Here is a 25,782-nt window from a genome sequence, read left to right on the forward strand (position 1 = left end):
CAATGCCCTCGCAGCCCTCTCATCTGCTATTTATGTGGGTATCTGATTGTTGATAATGCAGAAGAGAAAACACCAGGTGTTTGCCTTGCTCTTTATAGAATGAGTGAACACCCTGGACAGTGTAGGTTTGACACGTATAATACACTGACTGAAACAAAACTGCTTTATTCTTTATGTGTGAAAGTACCCCAATGATCTATAACTAGAGCAACACACCCAAAGCAAAAGCAGCCTTGTTCCTCCATAAGAACAAATCCAGAATCCACCTTAAGGAAGTACCAACCGAAATGTGACAAAAGAGTGAATAAACTTTTGAGATTACTGGAACTCTTCATCAGCCCCTGGTTCTTAAGTAAGGCAGGTGGTGAGAAGCTGGCTTTGCATTAAAGCCATAAAGGCTCCATTGGTCACAGTCCTAAGATGAAGTATAGGAAGAAGCTGCAGCCCTAATTGGATTAAGCCGTCCTTCGTGTTATCCAAGTTTCCGGTTACACCTTGTGGCGCTGAGACAAAGAAAATATTCAGTTTCTGATTTTTGAAAATATAAAATCTAGCAGTTACCTGAGAAGCAGAAGGAAAGAAAAACACTACAGTTTTTAAATAAGCAGAGTAGGAAATGTTCTGGACAAAGGCAGGTTCTCTTCCACCCACCCTGTGTCCCAGGACACCAACCTGAGAGTTTCCTGGGAGCCATTTTGTCACAAGAGCCTTAGTAAGGGGCAAAAAGTCATCACCGTGAACTGGGCTTTAAATCTGGGCATCCTTGACTCTGATCCACTGAGGCTATGTACCATTATTAATGTTTACACAGTTTTGAGTCATTGGGTCCCATCCTAAGGGCTCAGGATGGATGACAACATACTAATTATGCCATCACCAATGGTCTCCAAAAGTCAGTTTGATAGAATACATATAGGCTCGAGCTTTGTGGAGTCTCCAGAAGAAAAGAATTCTAAGGTGGGGAGTAGCCATCAGAATACCTTTCTGCATGTCCTTGAAGGCCTGATATGGCACTTAAAGGTTGTGGCAGAACATGTGGATGGAGGTGGTCTCTCTGTTACATTGACAGGCCTCTTAGGGCTTTATAGATCATCACTAGCACTTTGAGTTGAGCTCAGGATAGGAAATCTGATTCCCTCCAGATGTTTTGGACTACAATGCCCATCACTCCCAACCAGCATTGTGAATGATAAGGGATCATGGAAGCTGTAGTGCAAAACATATGGCGGGCACCAGATTGTCTGGCCCAGCAACCCCTAAGACAAAGTATTCAGAAACAGTAAGTGGTTGTTTTTTCATTGACAAAATACAAAACAAAACATGTGAACGCCACCTAAATAGAAAAGCATATGGCTTACTTTTTGCCTACCACTCACCCACACATGTGGCATTCTGGGCTGGTCTTCATTACCTGCTGACCCTATCTTTTCAATATAGCCACCAACAGTTTTGGTTGACCACACCACTTCACTGTTGAAAATTAATACCAGTTGACTCATTCTGTGCTGTTCACATGAAGCCAAAGAAAACAAGGGGAAGAATAACCTGCCTGTATGCAGTTTGGAAACTTCTCAGACACTCTGCTTTCAAAATGCTCTACAGTAGCTTACTATATCTCTTTGCAGCTGCAAAGAAAAAGGAAGAAAATAGCCTAACATGCATAAGACTAAGCAGAACCATTCAGGACATAAGTGATCACAGTGAATTGAACTGAAGTCCTGCTTGTATGTAACAAAACATTGCTACAATGGAGAGACTGTTAAGTAAGTTAAAGGAGAAAATATTGAGCCACTCCAGTCCCTAATGCAAAGATGTTTATTTCAAAGAGAGAGAGAGAGAAGGTCACTAGTTTTATCGCAAGAAGAGGGCTATTTTGGTACGTGTTGTAAGGGTAAACATTCAAGCAGGGGAAAATCCACTTTTTCTTCCACCACCCCATTTGTTAAGCAAAGTTTTGATGACTCAGGGCATGGGTGAGCAATGGAATAGAGGACCTTTTCATCAGTCGAGCGCCTGTTGATTCTACATCAGTTTAGCTAGTGACTGTTTTTAACTCTCCAAAGGCAGTTTGGAAATGAAATAGACTTGTTCTATTTCTGGGGAACACCCTAGCCGCAAATCTACCATAATGACTGGCATCATTTGCCGTGATCCAGAGATTCTATCTTGCATGTAACAACAGGCTTCCAGATGTGAGACAGCTATCTTCTAGCAGCTTGGGCAAGAAACTTGTGTGAGAAAAAACTTAAACTGCATCCGCAGGATTCATTCTGCATGCAGAAGTCCAATAACTGTGCACATAGATTGTAGAAGGGCTTCTGAATAACTTCATGGAAATGCACCAGTGAAATGAATCCTATTTATATTATATTATATTATATTATTTAAAACTGTTTGAAGGCTAAGGCAAGTCGCACCATAAGATTTTCACACAAAGTCCCTCCTAAATGCTGCCACTCTTGTTATTTCTACTATGTCGTTAAAGGGCTAGGCACCTTTCAAAACATAGAATGGAGGCAGTGTCCAGAGGACAGACATTCTCCATTTGTCAGACAATATGGTGTGACTGACCAACCAGTAATGGGTATTAGATAGGCAGAAGAATCAGAAGGAATCAAAGTGCAAGGAAGTTATCCTGATTATAGGCCTGTAACAACATATGTATGTAACAACAACCCAGGAAGAGCACCCATAGTTTGTTATTGGGTTGTGAACTCTGGGTTGTTTATGGTTAATAACCCATAGTTAAACCATACTGCAGAGTTTGCACATAATAATAGCCCACAATTCAATAAGAACCCACAATTCAACAAAAATACATATTCAACCCATACTCTGGGTTGTTTATTATGTGTGATTCAGGTCATAGAATGTACTGAAAAGCAATATACCCATTTCAATCAACTTTCTGTCAAATGTGCTGGTGAAACATTTATTATTATTATTATTATAATTATTATTATTATTATTTATTGCATTTTTATACCACCCAATAGCCAAAGCTCCCTGGGCAGTTCACAAAATAACACCAAGTATAAGTGATGCTAGCAGGCTTGCTATGCAACATGGGACAAAAAGAGTACTCCAATACCACAGACAATCGGACCTGAAGAAAATTTCTTGATGTTCTATGTCAGAGTGTCTTTTTCAAAGTTATGAATCAGGGTACTCTTCGCAAACTCTGAAATGTAAGGTTAATGCCATAGCAGGAGCAAGGCATGCACTGCCCTATACTTCTCCTGAGACATGTGACTCTTGCTTCTGATGAGATTTTAAGTGTCTATTTCAGAGATTGGTTCTTACACATTTATTTAGCTATTGCTTGAGAACAAATTTTTGGCGGATGTGGAGAGATACAAAATGTAAGCAAACCATATATATATATATATATATATATATATATATATATATATATATGGCTGGCATTCATACTTGCTTTATCTATATCTAGACTGAGATAGAGATTTAAATTAGCTGTCAAACAGATAACTGTTTCTTAGACTTTCTTTAAGCCTGCTCACATGATTTACATCATTGAACAGGCTTCTCTCCAAACAAGAACCTATGAAATAACTGCACTTTAGCCAAAAGCCATTTCAGTGCCTTTTTACACAAATGGTGTACGGACTAAGGATGTATGGATTTTGTAAAATCAGTTTTGCCAGCCTATGTAGGATTGTCAGGTGACTTTCATTCAGTGGTCCACTCCTTGGCAGAATCAGGTTTTTTTTACTGATTTTACTAAATTTACTGATTTACAATTTTCCCCCCAAATTTGCATCAATTTGCACTTGCAAAAATATGCAAATCTCCCCTAATGTGCATGTTCATTCTTTAGCCTGGGGAGGAAATGCACATTTTGTACTTTTTTTAAAAAAAAAAGTTATCGTTTTACCTATTTTTCTAGGACTAAATTTTCAATCTGCATGTCCATGGAATCTGTGCTACTCAGGAAAAGCTGGTCCACTGCAGAATCAGTGGGATGGATTCATAGAAATCCAAAGTCATTTCATTCTGTTGCAGATTTCTCTGATCCCTAGTTCAGGCTCAAGGACTCTTTATTTATTTCATTCATATACTACTCATAAGCTGAAGCTCTGTTCACACATTACAATGAACACTTTTGGAGGACGGAACGGGGATGGTTCCAGATGGCCTCTTCCCACCCTCACATGCATTCAGCATAACTTCTGAGAGAGCCTAGGCATAATAGTCACAGATCTTGCCTTATCCAGTTGCCTTCCCATTTGCATATACAGAGCCTGTGCACATATGCAAGATTCTCTGTTGGGTTTGCTGTAACACACTAACACAGCTACTCCTCTGGAAGTTATGCACATGCAACCTATATGTAGCCTCTCCCAGCAAGAGTGAGGAAGATAGCGGAATTCCTCTCTCCCATCTACGTTTGTTGTTCATCATCATGCCTGAAGTGTCTTTTGTGGAAAAGCCAGCAATTTCCCCAAATGCTCATCATTGCTGGGATGGATAAATCTGTCACTTTTGCTTTCTCCCATATTCAGTTTTTAAAAATCTCAAGTTCTTTCTATACCAAATATAAAGAAAATTGGAAATGTTAATTAATTCTTTTAAAAAAAAAACGAAATGAAATGAAATATTTACTCACCCCAATAGCCAAATTCAGTAGGTATAGCTATTCCCAGCAAGGAGAGGCTGTTAAAGATGGGGAACATGTCAGAAAAAAGAGGTGGCAACCTTAATTCAACATTTACGTGGTTGAATACACAGAGATTCAAACCTCGACTTTTAAGAGCAAACACTCAAAACCTGGGCTGGGATTGACGAATCTGCCAGTTTCACTTTCTCCCATTGTCGTTTTTTAAAAAAATATCATGTTCTTCTGTTCCGAATATGAAAAAATGTGCACATTTTTGTTGTTGTTGTTGTTGTTGTTGTTGTTGTTTTTAGCAAAGTGAACAAATTCATACTATTTTTGCAGATTTGTATGGGGGCTTTTCCCACATTAAATTTTATTTACTCCTAAATTTCTCACCAAAAGGAAATGTGTTACCTCTTGGAAGCATTGGTGATCTAAAGGACAATTAGCAGCTTGTGGCATTGCATTCTTATCACTTCTGGCTGCTTCATGCATTTTAAACATTCTTCAAAGAAGCATGTTCTGTGGTGAAAATGACATGTGGATTGTCATGTGCAATGATAGCCATGGAGCTGTTATTTTTACTGCATTTACAGGCTAGGAGGCTGCAGCAAAGCACCATCTCCCTGTACAAGTGCAGCAAAAACATCCAGCACATGTAATTGTCACATATGATTATGTGCACTTGGTTAAAGCTAATCATGACATTCACACAAGTACATTTGGTAACTTGTGAAGCAGCTCTAGCCTGAAATGGAGAAAGTTGGCAACAATCCTGAGGTCAATCCTGTAAAAATGCACCATACACGCATGCCCAATGGTCACCAAGACTTTTGCTAAATGGCCATTGAAACCATTATGCATACCCTTATAAATTTCAAGGAAATGTAGATAAATTCCCTTGCCAGAAGAGAGCAGTTCCCAAAGCCACATGAAAATCATCCTGCAAAAAACAAACTGAAGAAAACATGAAAGGAAGTCATTCGACAGAACAGGCTAAATAAAATATACAAATTGTTTTCGATATAATTTCTAATGACAATGGTAGATTTAGCATGCCTTAAACCGGAATCTAGATACTGGCCCCAGGCCATCAAGCTGAAAATAATCACCATGTAGAAGACATTTTACATATGTACACAACTTGTCTGACTCCAAGTGTTTGCATTCAAGTCAAGTGTCTTCAGTCCAAGTTCAGATTTGCATTACTGACAAATGTAAGACTTTTGCATTTGAACTAAAAGTTCTTCTTGCTTGTTTGCTTGCTTTTTCTTTTTTTATAAGAACAGGAGGGAAGTGGGGTGGGCTAATGGGTGTAATGATAAAATCACTTTTAGATCCTATGGTTTTTTCCCCTTTCATTGCTGTGATAATTTATAGCTCAGTGTGGAATCTGAGACATAGCAAGCTATGCCAAAGGGTCTGGCACAAGGAAGAAGAGATGAATCGCTCAGATTTGGAATCTCAGCACAAGTTATACAATTTAATTTCAGCTACTCGGCTTGCTCTTAAGTGTGTGCTTTTCCCTCTTGGTTTTGGTTTTTGTTTTTTAATCTCATGTTGTCATGAAAATTATGTTAGGGTTGTATGAAAGAATGTTCTGCAGAGCAGGGGACATGCTTAATTTTTCAGACAGGCAGATCTATTCATTTGATGACCTGCCTCAGGTAAAAATAAATGGCAATGATGGGTTCAAGTTTTACGTGAAACCCTGAGGAACAAAAGAATGAGAGGCAGAGGCTCTGGAATGATTTCGTTGCTTATAAGATGCACGAATTTCTGTGATGTCTTTTGAATGAGTTTCCCTCTTCAAGAGTTTCATCACAGAAACTATAGGGACCTTCTACCCAGAATGAAAGTTCCTCAAAAAGGAAGGACTATTCATTGCAGAAAATCAGGGGTGGACAACTTGTGGCATTCCAGATGTTTTGGCCAGCAACTTCTGTCAGTCCTAGTCAGTATAGCCAATGGTAAGAGATCATGGGAACTTTAAGCCAAAACGTTGGGAGGGCCTCAAGTTGCCCACCCCTGCAGTAAATACAGAGGAAGCTCAGGAAATGGAGTGGTGTCAAAAAGCTGCCCTGGAAAAACAGTAAATTTCACTGGTCTAAGCAAAGAAGATCAAAGGAATTAGTAGAGAGGAAAACAGCAAAGAGATATGAGTTCCATATTTGGATAGAAGATTTACTGATATCCTTCTCTTCACAAACCATCTGATGTGTTCATCCCTTCCATCACAAGTGTGGCAGTGTGTAGGGGTACCTAATCCCAGATCCTATTACTTTGCATTGCCAGGACATTGTCCTATTACACTGGGATAGCTCTTGTACAACCCAATACAACCCAAGTTAGTCATACTCGTCCCACTGAAATCAATGGGATTTTAGTTGGATTGAGGCCTTCATGTTTCTAGCCAATCTAGAACAGGCAGTTTACTTTCTAAAACCAGTAACAGGTTATGTGCAGATCATCAAAATCTGGTATGTCAGTCAGACATTTTCTCATCTTCTTTCCCCTCCACCCCTTCCCACAATAGGACACCGTCAGAAAATAGACGAGCAGACAAAGCCTGGGAGTTTGTCCTTTTCAGAACGTCTGAGTGAACTGGAGCAGTTGCGTCGCACGGCCATAAGGGTCAGCCCACACCACCCAGCCCCCACACCTAACCCAAGAGCTTCCTTGAACCACACCACTGCTTTTAACCCTCAGCCTCAGAGCCAGATTCAGGGTAAGTACCTGAACTTCCTCCCCACCCGTGCCCCTGGCATAGAGGGGAAGGTCATTCATCGGACACTGGGATTGTAATTAGCCTAATCGGCTGCACAGGATGGCACTTCAGGTTATTTCCCCTCAGTGGGTTTTATTTGTCACATATAGCAGCAGTTTTGAGGATGGAGCGGGGGCTGGGGGCAGCAACTGCAAATGAACACTATGGAAAAAGCGTGTCTTAGTTTCAAAAAGCTGTACAAGAGCATTGGTAAAGAACAGCATAAACGAAACGAGACCAGAACCCTTTACAAATGTTCTTTCATTTCTACGATCACCAGCCGTTGTGGGGGTTTCCCTTTCCTGGCCACTGTAGCAACAAAATTATAAACATTTCACAACAATACTACAAAAGACATGTGTAACAAAGGCGGCGTAGGGTTCTGTTCTCAAACAACTTTGAGTAGAGCTTCATGTTACGTGCAATGAAAGCCTAATGGCTACGTTTCCTAAGGGAAAGCACATGTAGGGTGCAATCCGATGCATGTTCAGACAGAAATAAGGCCTACAACCTTCAGTATCCCACCAGCCAGCCATGCTGGTTGGGGAATGTTGAAAGTTGTAGGACTTTTTTCTGTCTAAACATGCATAGGGTCTCACCCTTAGGCGGGGAATTCTGACCAGAGAAGCTGTGGGCAAGGAAAATGCTAAACATTCCCCTGCTTCCCATCACTTCATAGTTCCAAATTCCCTTCTTGATGGCTGCTTCTCTCTTGGAAAACTGGCAGCCATCGGGTTTTCAGTACAAGCATTTTTGTGTAGCATCTAGTTAAATTCTTACTCTGGACTTAGGAGTTCAATAGTGCTACTTTTGAGTAAAATGTTTATTGAGGTCATGGATTTCAGTGAAATACCCATAGTTAATCTCAGCCAAATGGGATAGTCACATGCCATTTTTCACATGTTCGATTGAACCCATTGAGTATGTTTGACCAGTCATTACTCTGAATAAGGGATGTGCATTCACTCTGTAACCCATGTTTCAGGTGGGGGTCCACTTTGGGCAATGCCTGCTTTACTTTGGAATGAAAGCAGAGCCTTGTTTTGGTTTCTCAAAGCTTCAGATGTCTTCGCATTGAAGGTCCTTGATGGTGGTGTTGCTTTCCCTCTCGCTGCACCTGCTGTTTTCGAAGGTGCAGATTTTATTTTCCCACTGTGTAAGTCAATGGAGATAACACTGTCCCCATTGATGGAAAATAAAGTTTATTCTCCCAAAAACAGAAGCCCACCCACAGCGAGGAACCTGTTAATTGAAGGCTCCTTGGTGAAGGGTGGGCTTCCCTCCCAAGAACCATTTTGGGGGTACAAACTTTACTATCCTCCTATTTAAATTATTGGAGACAGCACTGCCTCCATTGACATGTATATTTTGTGTGTGGAGGGGAGGGGAAACAAAGGCTCTGAAGACATGCATGAAGGCATCTGTCAAAGCCCAAATATGCACCTTCAGAGCAGCTTCCACTTTGCTTCCGATGAGGTCTGAATAGCTGTGAAGCAGCTCATATCTGAAGTGGATGCACATTCCCTACTCCGTACATAATGGTGCACTGAACAAATGGAAAAGTGTGTGTGTGTGTGTGTGTGTGTGTGTGTGGGTGGATGGATGGATGGATGGATAGATAGATAGATAGATAGATAGATAGATAGATAGATAGATAGACATCACATTCTTTTATGGGTAAAGTTTTTAATTCTTTAGGGGTGAGTGCCTCAGGCCACACCATTTTATTTGAACTAATTGCTTTGGATTTACTATGGGCCAATTATTTACCCATTTAACTATGTTGACTATGAAAAGAATAATTAAACTGTTTTTAAGAAGGTGCCACTTTATGTAAACAACTGTATGGTCAGAACAGGAGAGCACCCTGACGTCTGTATTTAACTAGAAACTAATTTAAAATTTAATTACAAAATCTCCAGAATGGCCTTGAATCAGTTCTTGTCACATGGCTGTAGTTTGTCTCTTAGATCAGCTTACTACTGCCTTCATAAGATGATGATGATGATGATGATGATGATGATGATGATGATGGTGATGGAGCAACAAATACACACACAAACACACACACATGAATACAAGTACCGCAAAATGGTAATAACACTGCTGTAACTGAAATGTCAGGGGAAATTTCATCCTCTTGTGAATGCTCATATGTAACTCTTAAAAATGAATCTGAGGTTTTATTCCAGTGGATTCATGAGTAGTAAAACTGCAGCCATATGTTTTTAAACAGGTGATAATTCCAACCTGGAAGTATTCCACCACAAAAAAAGTATAACAAAGTTTTGAGCATTGTTGTTGTTGTTAATTGCATTTCTATCCCGCCCAATAGCTAAAGCTCTCTGTGCAGTTCACAACAATACACAAAAAACTCAAACCACAACATTATTACATATTACATATGCAGTCCAATTCTGTGCATTTTTTACTTGGACATAAGTCCCATGGAATTCAGTGTTAGTTATTTCTGAATAAATATTCCCTTATGTTGCACTAACTATAATGCAATCTGATGCATGTCTACACCGAAATAAGTCCCACTGAATTCAATTGGACTTGCTCCCAAGTAAGTGTGTATATATGATTGCAGCCTTAAGCTATTTGCTCTGAGCAATCACTTGGTCAATTCTGGATAGTAAGTCCTCAGCAATAAAAATGTTTACTTAAACCCCACCAATGGCAATAAAATCTACTTCCAAGTACTATGATTAGCATCAAGGCATGCTTTAAACATAGTAAAACGCATTTGGTTGCACAATGGCTCCTGAAGGGTAGTGCTTAGAACATTCTGTCTGGAAGCATCCTTTGTTTCTAGAGCCCTGAGAATCCTGGACACCTTCCTCTGGACATATTTCAGTTTGTCATTTCCTCCTTAAAATGTGGCACCCAGAAATGGACATGCTACTCCAGATGCAGACTAACCAGTATGGGACGCAGTGGAGGCAGAACAATTACTTCTTACAGGGTTTTTTACATCATGCCTGAGCCCAACCTTTATGTCAGAATTTGATATTTGCTTGTCGCAAGGCATATTTTAATCCCCTTTTTGTCGTGGATAAAACTTTTAAAAATTTACAGCCAGAAATCAAATAAGATGAACTCAAAATTTAGACCAGGTTTGGGGAATGTGTGCCCCTCCAGTTGTTGGACTGCAACTCCCATCACCCCATACCATTGGCTCTGTATTCTAGGGCTGATGGGAGTTGTAGTCCACCAACATCTGGAAGACCACATGTTCCCCACCCCTGATTTAGACTGTTCAAATAATTTACTTAAAAATAAATATCATGATATAGGAAGGATTCTATATACTAGATAGCTGTGATTAAGAGCTTTTCTATGGCAAGACATTTATTGTATATTCATGATTCCTTTACTCACAGTTGTTTACAAGTTGTTTAGCCAACACAGTGATCCTCCATTATTGTTTCTGTTTTTAAGAGCACTTTACTGTTGTGTTGTTGTTGTTGTTTTAGAGTGGGGAAATGGGGTATTATTTCTGAAAGTGAAACAAAAGGTAGTTTCCTACTTGTGTATTTGTGCTATTCCTCTATAGCACAGCACTTCCTAGAGGTTATGTAGTGGAAAAGCAGGGAAAGAAAAGCTCTTTGTGTAGAGCTTGGATCTCAGTTCTGTGATGAAACCAAAAGTAGACACAGCAGATTAATAGTTTCATGTAGAAAAGCTTTTAATTCCTTAGCCCATTATGATAAGTAGCAAATATCTCAGTGACGTACTGTGCTAGTCCATAACATTCTTAGGTTGAGCTGTAACAACAATTACATTCTTATACTGCCAAACTAGAAGACACCATGTAGTGTTCTAGTAGCATTACAGAGGCATCAAAGATAAGCCAGTCCAAATGTTTAGGATCGTGGCGGTGGCGGCATGATAAGATACTAATAATATATTGCATTATACAATGAAATACGTATAATATATGTCAGATCCTAGTCCTGGCCTTGGACAAGGACATCTTTTGAAAACTGTGTTTCTGATACCAATTCACAGTAAACTAGATTTTCCTTACCATTGTATTATATGCTTGCAGTTGCATACAAGTAAAATAAATACAATATTATAACTGCAGCGGCAAGCAGCAATGTGGGCAGAATAATATCTTGGAGATCTTGCATTCTTCAGCTGCTTTGGAACACTGTATGATTAGCCACAGAATTAGGTTCAACATCAAGTGTCCATCTATCCTTATTCTTTTTTTTTTTAAGTGCACTTCAGTTGTACAGTTCCTTGGCTTACAAGTAAGCGTACAAATTATGTTGTTAGACTGCATTCTCAGGAAGCTGATTTGCCTCCCATGGGCAGATTCAAGGTTTTTGTAGGCCCCTAGGCAAGAAATCTGTCCCTCCCTCGGTCCTCCAGCATGCTGCTTGTTTCCTAATCTACCCTTCCATCTAGTCTCTTGCCTCCTAAGGGAACGGCAGGGAAGGCTGATCAGGAATTGCGCAGTAGCAGCCGCAATGTGTATGAAGTATTCTCATGGCAGAAAGGGCTCACTGCCTGCACACAGAGGAACATATGTGGTAGTCATATCGCTTCTATGACTGCTCACACAGACACATCTCCACTGGTCTCTCAAATACTGGCAGAGAATTAGAGAATCATACTGTGCACCAGGCTCAACCCCATGAATTTTGGATAGATTCTTCATTGGATATGCTCTGGCACCTGCCATGATCTCTGTTCTCCATTGCAAAGAGTAGGGTAGGGTGAAGGAGCTACTTCATGATCATTCCATATCTTTTAGTGGTCAGAGCTTCAGGCAAGTAATCTTTGTGCAGTATCCCATTCTGTCAGAACATTTTGTAAACCACCCAGAGAGCGTCAGCTATGGGAGGTAAGGAAAGGAAATAAATCTTAATAAATAATAATTTTGAAGAAGATTGAGATAAAGAAGTCTAAAACAGTGGTGGCCAATGTTTTCCAGTCAACTCAAAGTACCTGGTAATGCTACCAAAGTGGCTACTACAGTGCATATACAGGACATATTTGTGCTGTGACAGTTTTGCCTCTAGCATCCAGTATCAGAGGCAGTAAACCTATATGCACCAGTTGCTGGGGAACATGGGTGTGAGGGTGCTGTTGTACCATGTCCTTTTTGTGGGTCCCTGAAGAGGGCTGTACTGAGCTGTGGGTTGGTGGGTAAGGTTTTAGCATAACTGAGGCAATGTGGTCTTGCTTATCTGACAGGAAGGCTTTTTAAAGTGTTATGTGGCTCAGGAAATGGCTGTGGCCCTACTTACTCTCAGAAAGCAATACCTGGGGGAGGGCAGAGCTTAAGCCCCATAAAAGGGTATAGCCCTGTAGAGGTAGGGAGAAACCTGAAATAAGTAGGTTCTCACAAGGAATAGCATTTTATTGTTATTGTCAAGGTGATGGTTTTTGTTTTTTTGTAAATCTGTACCTTGTTGAGGGATGATGGGGTTGGTGAAGAAATATAATAAGGCAGAATATTTTAGTTTGTGGTCTGGGCAGATATTGATTTCAGTGTAACTTCTGGCTATCCACATGTAGACTACATTATTAGCCGGATTCTATGCTGTAGCTGGGCTGGGAATCTTGCACCTTTCCTACAAGCCCCATGCAGCAGGAAGCAAACATGCAATAGGTTGGCTTCCTATGGTTTAAAACTCAAGTACTTTTCACTGAAATTTTACAGCTAACTCTTATTTGTTAAGCTCAGAGGGGAAAATAGAGGAAATATAAAATAAACGATAGCATGAAGCCCATTAGTGTATGTGAACATTAATGTCCATGTGTTTTGCTATAGGGAGACACAATTTGAAATCGAGTAGAGAAATATTGGAGCAGTGCAATCCTGTGTGTCTCTTCAGAATACGTCTCACTGAGTTCAATGGGACTTATTCTCGGGAATGTGTGTACAGGACTACAGTCTATGTATCTTCATTGTTCATTGTCCACTAGAAATTTCACCCTCTCTAAGCAGATTTTTTAAACAAACAAAAAACAATGTTGGGGGTCTCTTGCATGCACTGACCCACAACATGAAGTTAATCATGTATTATCAAGTCCAGCTCAAGACCTTTTGTTGTCTGAGGTAATGGACAAGACGTTCATCGCCATCACTATTTCATGCACAAAAGCCAACAGGACAGGCAGTTGAATCTTCCTTTAACCTTCATGATTGTACAGTATCCTCCACTCCACCTGAGGGCAGCAGGCTAGCTTAGCAGGTGCAGGGCCAGCCACGTGGCACATACATAGCTATGTCCCCCAACACCTCACCAGTGCTCCCCACCCCCAACACCTGTGGCCTGAGACAGCCACCTCACTCTGCCTGATGAAATCCGTTGGACTGGTCTCTAAGGGCTCGGTAAAATTATTTAATGTATCACTTATTATTATTATTATTATTATTATTATTGAACTTGTCTAGGTAAATGCCCTGGATAACTATTAAAATATTTAGAGAATCAATTGGTTTATATAAAAATGAATGTGTATTGGTGGATAAATGGGATTTGTTTTAAATTGCAATAACAGCTAAATCAAGTATGAGAAATTGCCTTTGCAACAACTCCCACTCATTTATTTATTTATTTATTTATTACATTTCTATACCGCCCAATAGCCGGAGCTCTCTGGGCGGTTCACAAAAATTAAAAACATTCAAAGTATAAAACAACAGTATAAAACCATAATATAAAATACAATATAAAAGCTCAACCAGATAAAAACAGCAGCAATGCAAAATTACAAATTTAAAACCATGTTATTTAAAATTTATAGATTGTTAAAATGTTGGGAGAATAAAAAGGTCTTCACCTGGCGTCTAAAAGCATATAATGTAGGTGCCAAGCGAACCATTTGAAATAAATGTGTAGGAGATACTCCTGATTGGTTGTTAATCTTTAAAGTAAAGCCCCAAAGAAATGAAATAGCTGGAGCATCTTTCTAGCTTTATGCCATGCTTAAATGCCTGTGCATTTTTATAACCTAAAAAAAAAATAATACATAGAGAGGGTATAGAAAAGAGTTTTTAGTAGTAGTTCCTAAATATCACAAAAACATAAGCCCTTATTAAATTGCAGTTCAAAACAAATAAATAAAAACACTTTAGGGATATTTTTGTAGGTTTATGAATTAAGGAGGAGGCCAAGAGATTTTCATACCATAAAATTAGTTTATTTGTGGAGGTCTCCACCTATAAGAACTGACAGGGGGAAAATAGACTTCCTTTTTAAAAAATAAATAAATCAGGTTTTAAATTTCAAACAGAAAGCAGTTTGTGTGATGAAAACAAGTCCATGCAGGTTAGTGCCCATAAATTACTATAATTGACTTCAGGGTTTCTTTCATATATAAGAAAGAAAATACACCTGTCCATTTAGAAGTTCAAAACCTATGTCTTCACAAGGGAGAGGAGAATGGGAGTAACTACTCTTTCAAGTTGAAAAACTATTTTGTGTGTATGTATCTATGTGATTTTACGAGCAGATCTTTATATAGAGTAAAATAATAATTTGCCATTGGTGGTAGTTACTCAAGGAGCTTTAAAGAGGACCTGACATAGCACTTGATTAATCCAATCAACCTAGGGGTAATCCAAAGTATGACTTAAGTGTTTTTTACTCTTTCTGAGATAGTCCAAGAAGTTCTAACTGAAAAACAATGGCACAAAATCCACCCCATGCATAGTGGAATGAATTACAGTTAAGCTCTTACTGAAGGAAGACGAAAGCCTTAGCTAGACCTAAAGTTTATCCCGGGATCATCCCAGGGTCATCCTTGTTCATGTAAATGACACACAGGGGATCCCGGGAGCAGGCAGGGACAACCCCCGGACGATCCCGGGATAAATCTAGGGTCTAGCTAAGGCCTAAGTAACCAGTCCTTGCCATCATTCTGACATTAGTGCTGCTCCTGTATTTCTCAGCCCCCAAAAGCGGAATCCTATTATTATTTATTGCATTTCTATGCCGCCCCATGGGTCGGTTTACAAAGACTGAAAACATTCAAAACACATTTCTACTAAGAAGTAAAGCTTGTTGCTTTCAGTGGAGCTTACTCCCAGATAAATGTGTGCATGATTGAAGTCTAAAACATTAGGGGGGGAAACCTTCATAAAGCCCCCTGCCCCACCCACCCCAAAAAACTGCTTGAGGCACAGAAGATTGGGGAATGTGTCTGCAGTCATGAGCTCTATGTAATAGTGCAACTGTGTTCCAGTCAACACTGTCTGTTGCAGTGGATGTGTCAGCTTGGACAAAGGAGAGAACTGTAGCTCTGTAGCATTGTATTGTGGGTGAGAGCTGGGTAAATGCAACATTCCTAGCATGCAACTAGGAATGTACCCAGCCAGATCCCCACAAAAACTATTTTTGTTATATCGCTTATGGGTCATCTGGAAAGGCCCTAGCATCCCAGCCTATTCTCAATTGCAATCTTTAGTGGCTTAGGCCAATGTGCAATCCTATACATTGCTAGGTGTGTCAAATGGTGAACTTCTCCCCCTGCTCAGTTCCCTCTTTGGTCAGCTGACCATTGTACCCATCTCAAACCCATTTTGAGACTCTTGACAGTTTCAAAAATTGTTTCCCTTACAGGCTGCTTGTTCAGGAAAGATAAGTCCCAAATTCCCTTGTTCTTAGAGAATTAGTTACACAGTTTTTTTCTGAACAAAAATGTTTTGAAAATTTAAAAATTTACATTTCTGAATATGTTATACAGAGAGAGAGAGATGAAGAAAACAAATTTGTGCTGCCAATACAACTGTTAACTACCAACTAATTACCTACTAATTTCTTCCCCACCACTCCAAAAACCCAATTTTTTCATTACATGCAATATCTCTGGATCTTTTTACACTTCTGCTAAGCCTTTTAAAAGGCTTGCTCCACATATGTTGTCATTTTTTTAAAAAAAAGTAAACAACAGTAAACAAAATGACATTTTGCTATCAAAAGAAGATAGATTATTTGCTGATCAGTTTATTGGACAAGGTTTTCACGCTAATATTTTTCTTGTTGCCTCCCAGGTGCAAAAAGCTTTGTTTAAGAAAGGTTTTCCAAGGTCTACCGTATCTTAATCTTTCCTTGAAAACATCCATCTTTATCATAGTTCCCATGAACTAAAGAAACACACTGGTGTGGTTGACCGCAAGGAATTTGAACTAGTGTTGTTTCCATAGCCTGATCTATTTTGATAGATTTTTAAAAATATTTTAGCTTTGGAATCTGCTTGATTTTGATAGAGATGGTTAATGCTAGTGCTCAGAAGGGTTCAGGTTATATCTATCAACAGTTCAGTTTCACCATACTCCATCTAAAGTAGAATGTTAAGGTATTTATCTGTCTTCATTCATAAATAATCTTTGCAGTGTAAAGTATTTTTTAATATGCACTTTAAAATCATATCTCTTAATTATGTGTAATTTCTGTTTTCCTTGGAATTACTTTTTCCTTTGAGTTTTGTATGTTTTTTCGCTTCGGTTGTTCATGATCTTCCCTCCCTGCCTGCCTCGCTCCACACCATTCCCTTTTCCCAATCAACTGGTGAGCACCTGTTAGATGAATAGCAGAAGGAGGAGCACAGCCTGCATCTTGGCATCTCCCCAACCCTTCACCATCTGGGAATTATGGGAGTTGTGGTCCAACGCATCTGGAGGGCACCAGGTTGAGAAAGGTTACATGGGATGATTGTTGCTGTCAGTGACAGAGCAAACGTCAGAATGTCATGAACATAGTAGCATGCGCATAGCTTTCTGCTGTGATACTTTCTCCCTGGAGAAATAATGCTCCATAGAAACCAATGACTTCCAGTTTCAGGTTGACTACAGGCCTCTTGGCAAAGGTTCCCTCTTAATCAATAAAAGTCTGCAGCAGATATTCCTTCCAGCAATTTTCTGTCATTTCAAACACTGTGCTGAATTGTAACAAGCAATTAACAGTTGTCCCTTTCAACTTATTCCTCCTAACAGGACTGTGAACAACCTCTTCTCTATATTTAAAAGGTAGTAAACATGGCCAGATCAGGGAATATCCCAGCAGGCATTATACTGCAGATGATTAATGGAGCATCTTCTCTGAAAAGACACAGGAAGAATAGGTTAGAAAACCTTTTGCCCATGTGCTATTTATCTTAGCCATTCTGCTGTATTTATGTGTGCACATTTGACTGATGGAATTTCTTTGGCAAGCTGCAACAACTCTGCTTCCTGCTTAGGCTATTACACGTAATCAGCTGGAGAAAACTAAATTAATTGTTTGGCAACAAGGTGAGAAGAGATTTCTCCCAACACAAGGGATTACCTCTTCACAGATCTTATAGAATTTTCTCCATTTTGAGAGTCTAGTTAATTATGGACTTTAATCTTTGATGGCTACCTTCCATTCAACTGCTAGGTAGAGCTTCCCAATTTCGCTTCTATTGACTTTATTTTAACCTAGCACACCACCCAAAATTAATCTCCAGCTTTGCATATATATATATATATATATATATATATATATATATATACAAACCTCTTTATGTTTCTCTTTACCTTTGTTCTTTGCTTGCCAAGAAATGTGTGTGCTTTGATTAAGGTTGGAGACAAATCTGAATAACGTCTGGATTTTATATTTTGAAAAATTGGGAAATCAGCCATTACATGTTTGTTTGCCCTGGCAGTCCAGGTGTAACATGAAACCTGTGTGATACCTGGCCTAATCCATTTAAATTTGTGCCTCCCCCTCATCTGCTCCATCCTAGAACTCTGACCATGCAGACCTCACGACTTCAACATTGTCTGTCGTTTCTCCCCCTCCTCAAACCTCACCTGCTTCTTGTAACATTTTGCCTAATGAAGAGACCTCAAATGCTTGCCTACAATTTTGTGCATATTTAGTTGGTCAAAATGTTAGTCCTTCTTAAAGTAGACCAATTGGAATGAATTGGACAAGTTAGACTACCATTGGATACTATTGACTGACTGAATTTTGTCCTTTTTCTAATGGACCAGGAGGCTGACTATAAACAGGAAAAGCCCCGCAGTTGCTGTGAATATGCGCCACATCAGTTAGATAATGCAAGTGCAGCTTCACAGCCACTGCGGGGCTTTCCTGCGATGCCACAATAAGAAAAAGTTGAGGATTTACCCCAACTTTTTCAAAAGCAACAATGTCAACGCGGCGCTTCCACGTGTGATGTTGCTCCAGAGTCAACCCGGGGTCGGAGTCTGGTGGAAGGCGACCAGTTATTGGTCACCTTCCACCAAGAAGAGGGTGGAGGCAGCATCAGGACCCGGATGGCTGCCCAGAAACCCCACACACCCTCCTCAGTGTCAGGATTACCCAGTGGTGCCTGGGAGAGGGAAAGTGAGGGGTTGAAGAGGGTGGCGGCACCAACCCAGTGCCGTGAAGACAGCCACAGCATGGCTTTCTTTTCTTTTTTTTAATATGATCATTTGCATACTGATTAATTTGCAAAGTATTGCTGAGGACACTGTCAAGGAATAATCTACAGTCAGAGAGATGAAATCCACAGTTCTTTGCATCCCAAAGCCCTTTTTTCTCATGCAAACAATGGACTGAGACAACTATGACAGAACACCAGCAGAAGGTTTCACTGTCCTGTAACACAGGGGTCCCAATGTGGCCCTCCGGGGTTCCCCAGACCACCACACACCCTTTTCCCCAACCACTCATTGTTTGTTGGTTTCTCAGTATCTGGATGGCACCAGGTTGGGGAGGGCTGGCCTAGTCAATTGAACGTTGGCGTGAGGTTCAAAAATGGGTCCTCCAGGCTCACACCTCATTCTATTAGCCAGGTGCAGCATAAAAGGCTTATAAATACAGTAGTTTTAGTCACTGTTACCTTCCACATGTTTACTGGCTCAGTACGGTCGGCTTACCTCCTTCTTGTAGGAATGTTTACGACTGCAGCCTTAAAGAAGTCAAGATTGGGATGCACGGCTCTGTACCCACTATGTTCTCTCCCAAACTAAAGGCAAGTTTTAGGTTGGCATGAATTGACCAAAAATTAAAGTGTTTGCCCCCATGTTTTGTTCACACAGTTCACTGAACCAAGAGAAACAACATTCTGTTTTTGATCTCCCTGCCACTTATCGCTCTGTCAGTTTGGAGGACTTGATCCAGAGGCGTGGCCTTAGCCATGGCTAATGAATGCCCTTGTTGCATTAGACCTCACTCCTCTGCAAAAGCTCACTGGCCAGTCATGGCCTTTAGTTTAACCCATTGCAGATGGCTGAAGTGACGATAAAATGGCAAGCCATATATCCTGAACTCTTTGGAGGAAGTGGGGGAAGAGGAAATAAATAGAATATGTTGCCTGACTGCTTCATTGTAGGATAAAAGCGTCAGATGAATTTTTCCTTATTGTGCAAATATAACCAGAAGCAGGTGTGTTTCTTATAGAGGACTTCAGACGCACTCAGAAGGGGCTGTGGACACATCAGACTTGAGACCTTTTGCCAGCAGTATTAATGTTCTTTTTTTATTGGCTTTTGAAGCACAGTACAGGATCATGAATAACCCAGTTGTTATGAAGATTAAAGGTACTGGTTGCAAAACTCTGGTAAATAAAATCTCTCTTAGTCTTTCACTGACAAATCGAGTTTCTCTCCATAGATTTTTTTAAAAAAACTATAATCCCCTTCTTGGCAGAACACTTCATAGTTTGATAGCAGGGTTCAAATTACCTCCCACAGTAAATACAACAGAAATAAATAAATAAAAATGCCTTACCTTAAAAGCAAACACTCACTGAATCTAGCTTGACACACAGCACTCAGTGGCATGAATTTTCTTGGCAATTTGGGACACGGTCGAAAGAACTAACTTATGAGCTCCATGGGCTCCGTGGTGCCCTTGATTTGTTTGGTTTCTGAACGCCACCACTAGCATATCCATATGACCCTTATCTTTGAAAATAAATAGTCTGTGATGTAAAAGATAGAAACACTGTTCAAATAGTTTTTAAGTAAAATTTCCCCCTAGATTTATATAATTTTTGGGTGCTTCCAAAGGTTTGCAGCTATAGAGATTAGATCCAGCAATTTTGCTGCATATTATTCCCAAGAATGCTAAGTGAAGAATTTCTTTGCTGAGACAAAGGAAAGTCTTCAACTTTAGCCTCAATTTGCAATATTATCATCATCATCATCATCATCATCATCATCATCATCATCATCATCATCATTTCTATACACCCAATAGCCAAAGCTCTCTGGGCAGTTCACTAAAAATACACATCGCAATATAAAACAATAAAAAAATTCTAACATACAGAATTTAAAACAATTTAAACAGCTAAACCATTTACAATAAGATATTGGACCTGGTAGAATCAACTGATATAAATGCCCCATCATATGTCATCAAATGCCAGGGAGTAGAGGATAGTCTTAACCTAGTGCCAAAAAGATGACAGTCCTGGCCCAAGGTGAACCTCAGTGGGGAGCAATTTCATAATCAGGGGACCACCACTGTGAAGGCCCTCTGCTTGTTGCCACTTTCCAAGCCTCCCTCAGAGGAGGGACTCAAAGGAAGGTCTCTGATGTCAATTGTAGTGTCCAGGTAGATTTAAGTTGGTAGAAGTGCTTCATCAGGTATTGTGATCTTGACCTGTGTAAGGCTTTATAGTTAAAGCCAGCATCAGAAAACATACAGATAGCCAATGCAAGCGGTCCAGAATTATCTTTATACACTCAAACCTTCTGGTTATATGCTCAGACCTTCTGGTCCCTGTTCTTAATCTGGCAGCTGCATTTTGCACAAGTTGCAGCTTCTGACAATCTTCAAGGGCTGCCCCATGTATAGTGCATTACAGTAATCTTACTGGGCAACTAGTTGAGGGTCCTGACTCATGAAAAATCAATGACTGCCCTGAGCCAGCTTGCCCCCATAGAATCATAGAATAGTAGCTTTGGAAGGGGCCTATAAGGGCATCGAGTCCAACCCCCTGCTCAGTGCAGGAATCCACCTTAAAGCATACCTGACAGGTGGTTGTCTAGCTGCCCTCAACCCAGCATTGGCTGAGTTGTAGATCAAAACATCTGGAGGGTGCCAGGCTGGGCAAGGCTGACATAAAGGGATGTCAAAACAAAATGTAACCAGTTACCTCTTCTGAAGGAAGCAGCAGCTGGAAGCCTTTTCATGTCAATAGGCATTAGTGCTTATTCAAACTTTTTTTTTTTAGGTTTCTGCCCTGCCATATCCCTAGTTGGCAGGGCCAGTAACAGTCCATATTAGATCAGAAGGGAAGACAAATACCCTATGTTTAAATCAAGATATATTCAGGTTTACAGATTGAGAATATCCAATCCAGCATAATCATACTCCAAGGATTAATTAAGCCTTGAAATTTTCAAGTAGAGAAATGCTGAAATTCATGGCGTGTCTGTGAGAGGGCAATGATGCTGGTGCATTACTGTCCACACTGACAAAAACTATGTGTTATGTTGGGACATAGGAAGCTGCCATCTACTGAATAAGACCATTGGCCCATCTAACTCGGTACTGTCCATACTAACAGTGTCTCTCCAGAGTTTCAGACAGGGCTCTTTTCCACCTGTCTGGAGATGCCAGGGACTGAACATGGGACCCTCTGCATATAAAGCTTCTGCTCTGCCACAGAGTTAAGTCCCTAATCCATCCCCTCCCTCAAAGAAAAGTGATACAGAAATAATCACTTGAAAAAGCAAAATCATAAGTATGGCATTGTTTGTTATTTTGTACGGTTTTTCTCTCCAAGATTCACAAGACAACTTTGCCATGCTTGAAATGCCTCCCTCCCTCCCTGGGTACACTGTGAGTAATCAGGCACATAAAGAACTTGACCAGAGCTTGATCCTGTTGAAATCAATCCAGCTCTCTCTCTCTCTCTATAGAAGTCAGTAAGTGTTAGATTCATGCCCACACATGATTATTTAGATTACCACCCACTGATAGCCTGACTTCTTTCTCTGTTATAACCTTCAGTTCACGATCCAAATAGAGGGTGGAGAATCATAGTCTGACCCAGTGCCAAATGGTGAGGTTTGGGACTGTTCGAAAAGGTATAGTATTTCTACACATTTCAGTTTAGTGAACTAAGCTGGCAATCCTATTCTACTTCAATATAAAAAAGAAAGATCCCTGGCTTTGTTTCCTTTAGGTGTTGTTTTATCAACTTCAAGTGAATTCTTTCAGTCTCTGTCTCAGAAACTTGCTTATCTTAATCCAGAGGTCTAAAATAGAGTTGGATATTTAGAAGGCTCTAAATATCCTTTTAGATGTACACAGATTTCAGTGTTCATCTTGAAAAAGAGGCACCCCAAACTATTTCTCCTGAATGAAAGCCGTCGGACTGCATTATCTTAATTTAAATATATATTTTAAACTACTCCTTGTCAAAGTTATCAACTCTAGCAGATTACACACACACTGAAAACTATGTTGCACAATATTTGGTGACACATAAAAATAACCATTTATTGGCAATTTAGTAAACTGAAATTGCTATAACTATTTAAGGTTTTTTTTTCTACAAGAGGCATTTATCATGTTGTTTATCAGTTATTTGGAAGACAACGTGACCCTCCAGATTCGTTTCTGTATCTAAAGAGCACTTTTTGGTGAATTTTCTGTAGAGCAGGGCAATTGTGGTACTTAATTATAAAAGTGAAAGAAACTGCTTTTTCACTTTATTTGTGCTGTTCTGCTATAGCACGGTACCACTGACAGCTTTTCTACACAAGGGTGCTCATCTGTTGAACCCATGTTTGGTTCCATTGCAAAATAAAGATCAGAACTCTACACAGAGCTTTTCCTTTCCTGGGCCAGATCTACACTAGTCTTATACCGTTGCTAGTGTCCCTTTCTAACGTGGTTCTCTGTATCGGTCCCCGTCTGGCCTTCTGGGGTGCCCCAGAGACCATGCCCCTTTCCCCAACCACTGTGCAGTTTTTTCTCCATTCTAAAAAGATTGAAATACTCCTTTAAGCTACAATATGCTGGTATTTTGCTCCAACCCATTGCTTTTGATGCCACCTCCTTGCTTACAGACCCTCCCACTATTGGAACGTGGCTTCTGAAAGCTCCTCCTTAATTGAATTTGGCCATTGCGCAGAAATTGGTTCCCCACCACTGTTTTGGAAGTCCCCTTCCCCCGAGAACAGAGAATCCTGCTATAGTAGCAGTCCCTGTGGCTGTCTAGGTGTTTGTGACTAGAGAATCTTATAGTATGCAGAGAAGGTAAAGTGCCTAGTAGAGGCAGGGCCGGTGCTATCATAGAGGCCACTCAGGCAGCCACCTGGAGTGCCAAGCTAAAAGGGGCACCGGGCACAGCGCAGCACTCACGCACGTTGGCTGTGAGCCGGCCCGGCCCAAGGATTCAGCTGGGCCTGGGTGGGCGAGATGGCGCCCCACGCCCGCCCAGCCAAAGCGAAGCCAGGGACGGTGGGGGTGGGGCGGCTCCACATTCGGACTTCCGGAACGCACCCGGGAGAGAGAGAGAGAGAGAGAGAGAGAGAATGTATGGGTGAATGGGGTGCATGGGATCTTTGAGTGAATGCATTGTTCATGCGTGTGTTTGTTTGGAGTGAGTGATGCTGAGCGTGTGTATTTTAAATTTAAAATAAATTTAACAGTTTCAAGTTTTGTGCTTCTTATTTTTCCCAGGAAACATCTGTTCTTAAAAATCAAAGTTGGCATTTTGGGGTGGGTGGGTGAAAGTAGCTCACCTTGCTTAGGGCACAAAATAGAGGGTGAGAGAGGCTTGAAGGCCCAGGAATAAATGGAAACAGGGAGGCGCAGAAAACAACCGGGATATGAGGAGGTGGAGTAGAACACGTAAAATTTCTGATATGATCTTTGTCACATGGAAGTGCTATCTCCAGTATTCGAGGCAGTAAGCCAGTGTGCACCATTTGCTGGGGAACATGGGTGGGTGGGTGCTGTTGTACCATGTCCTGCTTTGTTGGTCCCTGGCCAATGGCTGGTTGGCCACTGTGTGAACAGAGTGCTGGACTAGATGGAGCCTTAGTCTGATCCAGCATAGCTCTTCTTATGTTGTTACATAGTGGGGAAAGGCTTCCATATGATGGATGCTCCATTTCAGTGCTGCCCAATATGCTACAATCCATCCTGTGATTCCTCCACCTAGCATGAAAAGGTGGACATAGGGGAAGTAGCCATTACCAGAAATGGGTGGTGTTGGCATGGAAGTGCACCATGCTCAACAGATGCATCATGTGGTGACTGCCATGTACAAGCTGCACTGAAGCTGAGAATCTGCTGCTCATAGGGGTTTCCAGCATTCGTCCACACCACCATGAAGGCAATTTCATGAAGGTAAATTGGATGACATGCAAAGTAAGTGGATGGAAAGTCAAAGTCTTATGGGCTTGCTGGGGCATGTTTCTGTTCAGGTAGTTCCCTCATTCTGCATTAATAGGAAACAATGCAACGACTCCACTGGTGGCTCACACCATCTCCTGGTATGTCGCAGCCTGCAAACATACCAGCCGAGTTCGGATGACATATTAGGCAATGGAGGGGGGAATAGCACACTCATCGTTAGTTATTTTGCCGATACTCTCCACATGACATGTTGCCCCTCCTCCTGTTGCACGGCTGAAAGTCTTGGCATCCTTCTGGGTGGCTGGTCCTCCTGCCTCCCTCCTCCTTCAGTCCTCCTGGCCCTATCCCATCAGCCATTGCAAGTTCTGCTAGCTGAACAGGATCAGCCGGGATGTTTTCGGCCGCTCCTGCAGGAGAACTCTATGACCTATCGAATAGTGCACTCAACGGGAGGAGATTATACAACAGAGCCCTCCACATAATATTTTAATCAGTTGATTATTGGATACGCAATGGAGCAGCCTGTTGTTTTTCCGCATTGTTTAAATTAACAAAATACCATATTGTGCATTGTGTGTGTGTCCCCATATACAACACAATAATCAACTCAATGGACAGTTGCCTCTTCCCCCCCACCCCCATTGATTATCGTGTCGTCCGAACCAAGCCACCATTTCCTGGCTTCAAAAAGCTTGCAAGCTAGAGCTGGTGGCGACAGACCTCTAGAGACTGAATTTACCTAGTGTGTGACTTAAATTACAACCCAGTTTTATCTTAAAACTTGCATTAACTAAATAAAATGACTTTAAATGCCACACACAAAAATCTGTCTCTCTCAGAAGAAAGAAGTGTATATATGCATATGTGTGTATGGAAACAAAGTATATACGCGGGCATATGTTGTCTAAAAATATTTGTTTAGCCATCAGTCACTGGCACTGTGGTCTTATCTGTTTTGTTTTTTTAGAATAAACACAGCCCGAAAGAAAGAAAGAAATCTTGCCTCCAAATACTTCTTTAAACCCACTTTTATCTTCTTCACAGTTTTCAGTACTTGTGTGAGGCTCTCCTGC

At 40.7% G+C, this 25,782-nt stretch overlaps 1 protein-coding gene across 2 annotated transcripts in view; it reads left to right on the forward strand.

Moving 5' to 3' along the window:
* RUNX1 (RUNX family transcription factor 1) overlaps nucleotides 1-25,782 on the forward strand; it is a 211,268-nt gene that overhangs the window by 161,829 nt on the left and 23,657 nt on the right. The window contains exon 6 of one of the 2 annotated variants that reach the window (XM_063127570.1): nucleotides 7,155-7,346. The exons of the other annotated variant lie outside the window; for it this stretch is intronic. Within the exon in view, the coding sequence (XP_062983640.1) occupies nucleotides 7,155-7,346 (192 nt within the window). The remainder of the gene's footprint in view (nucleotides 1-7,154; nucleotides 7,347-25,782) is intronic. 2 annotated transcript variants of the gene reach the window in all.

Source organism: Elgaria multicarinata, chromosome 5 (assembly GCF_023053635.1).
Source record: "Elgaria multicarinata webbii isolate HBS135686 ecotype San Diego chromosome 5, rElgMul1.1.pri, whole genome shotgun sequence".
Classification (NCBI taxonomy): Eukaryota; Metazoa; Chordata; class Lepidosauria; order Squamata; family Anguidae; genus Elgaria; species Elgaria multicarinata.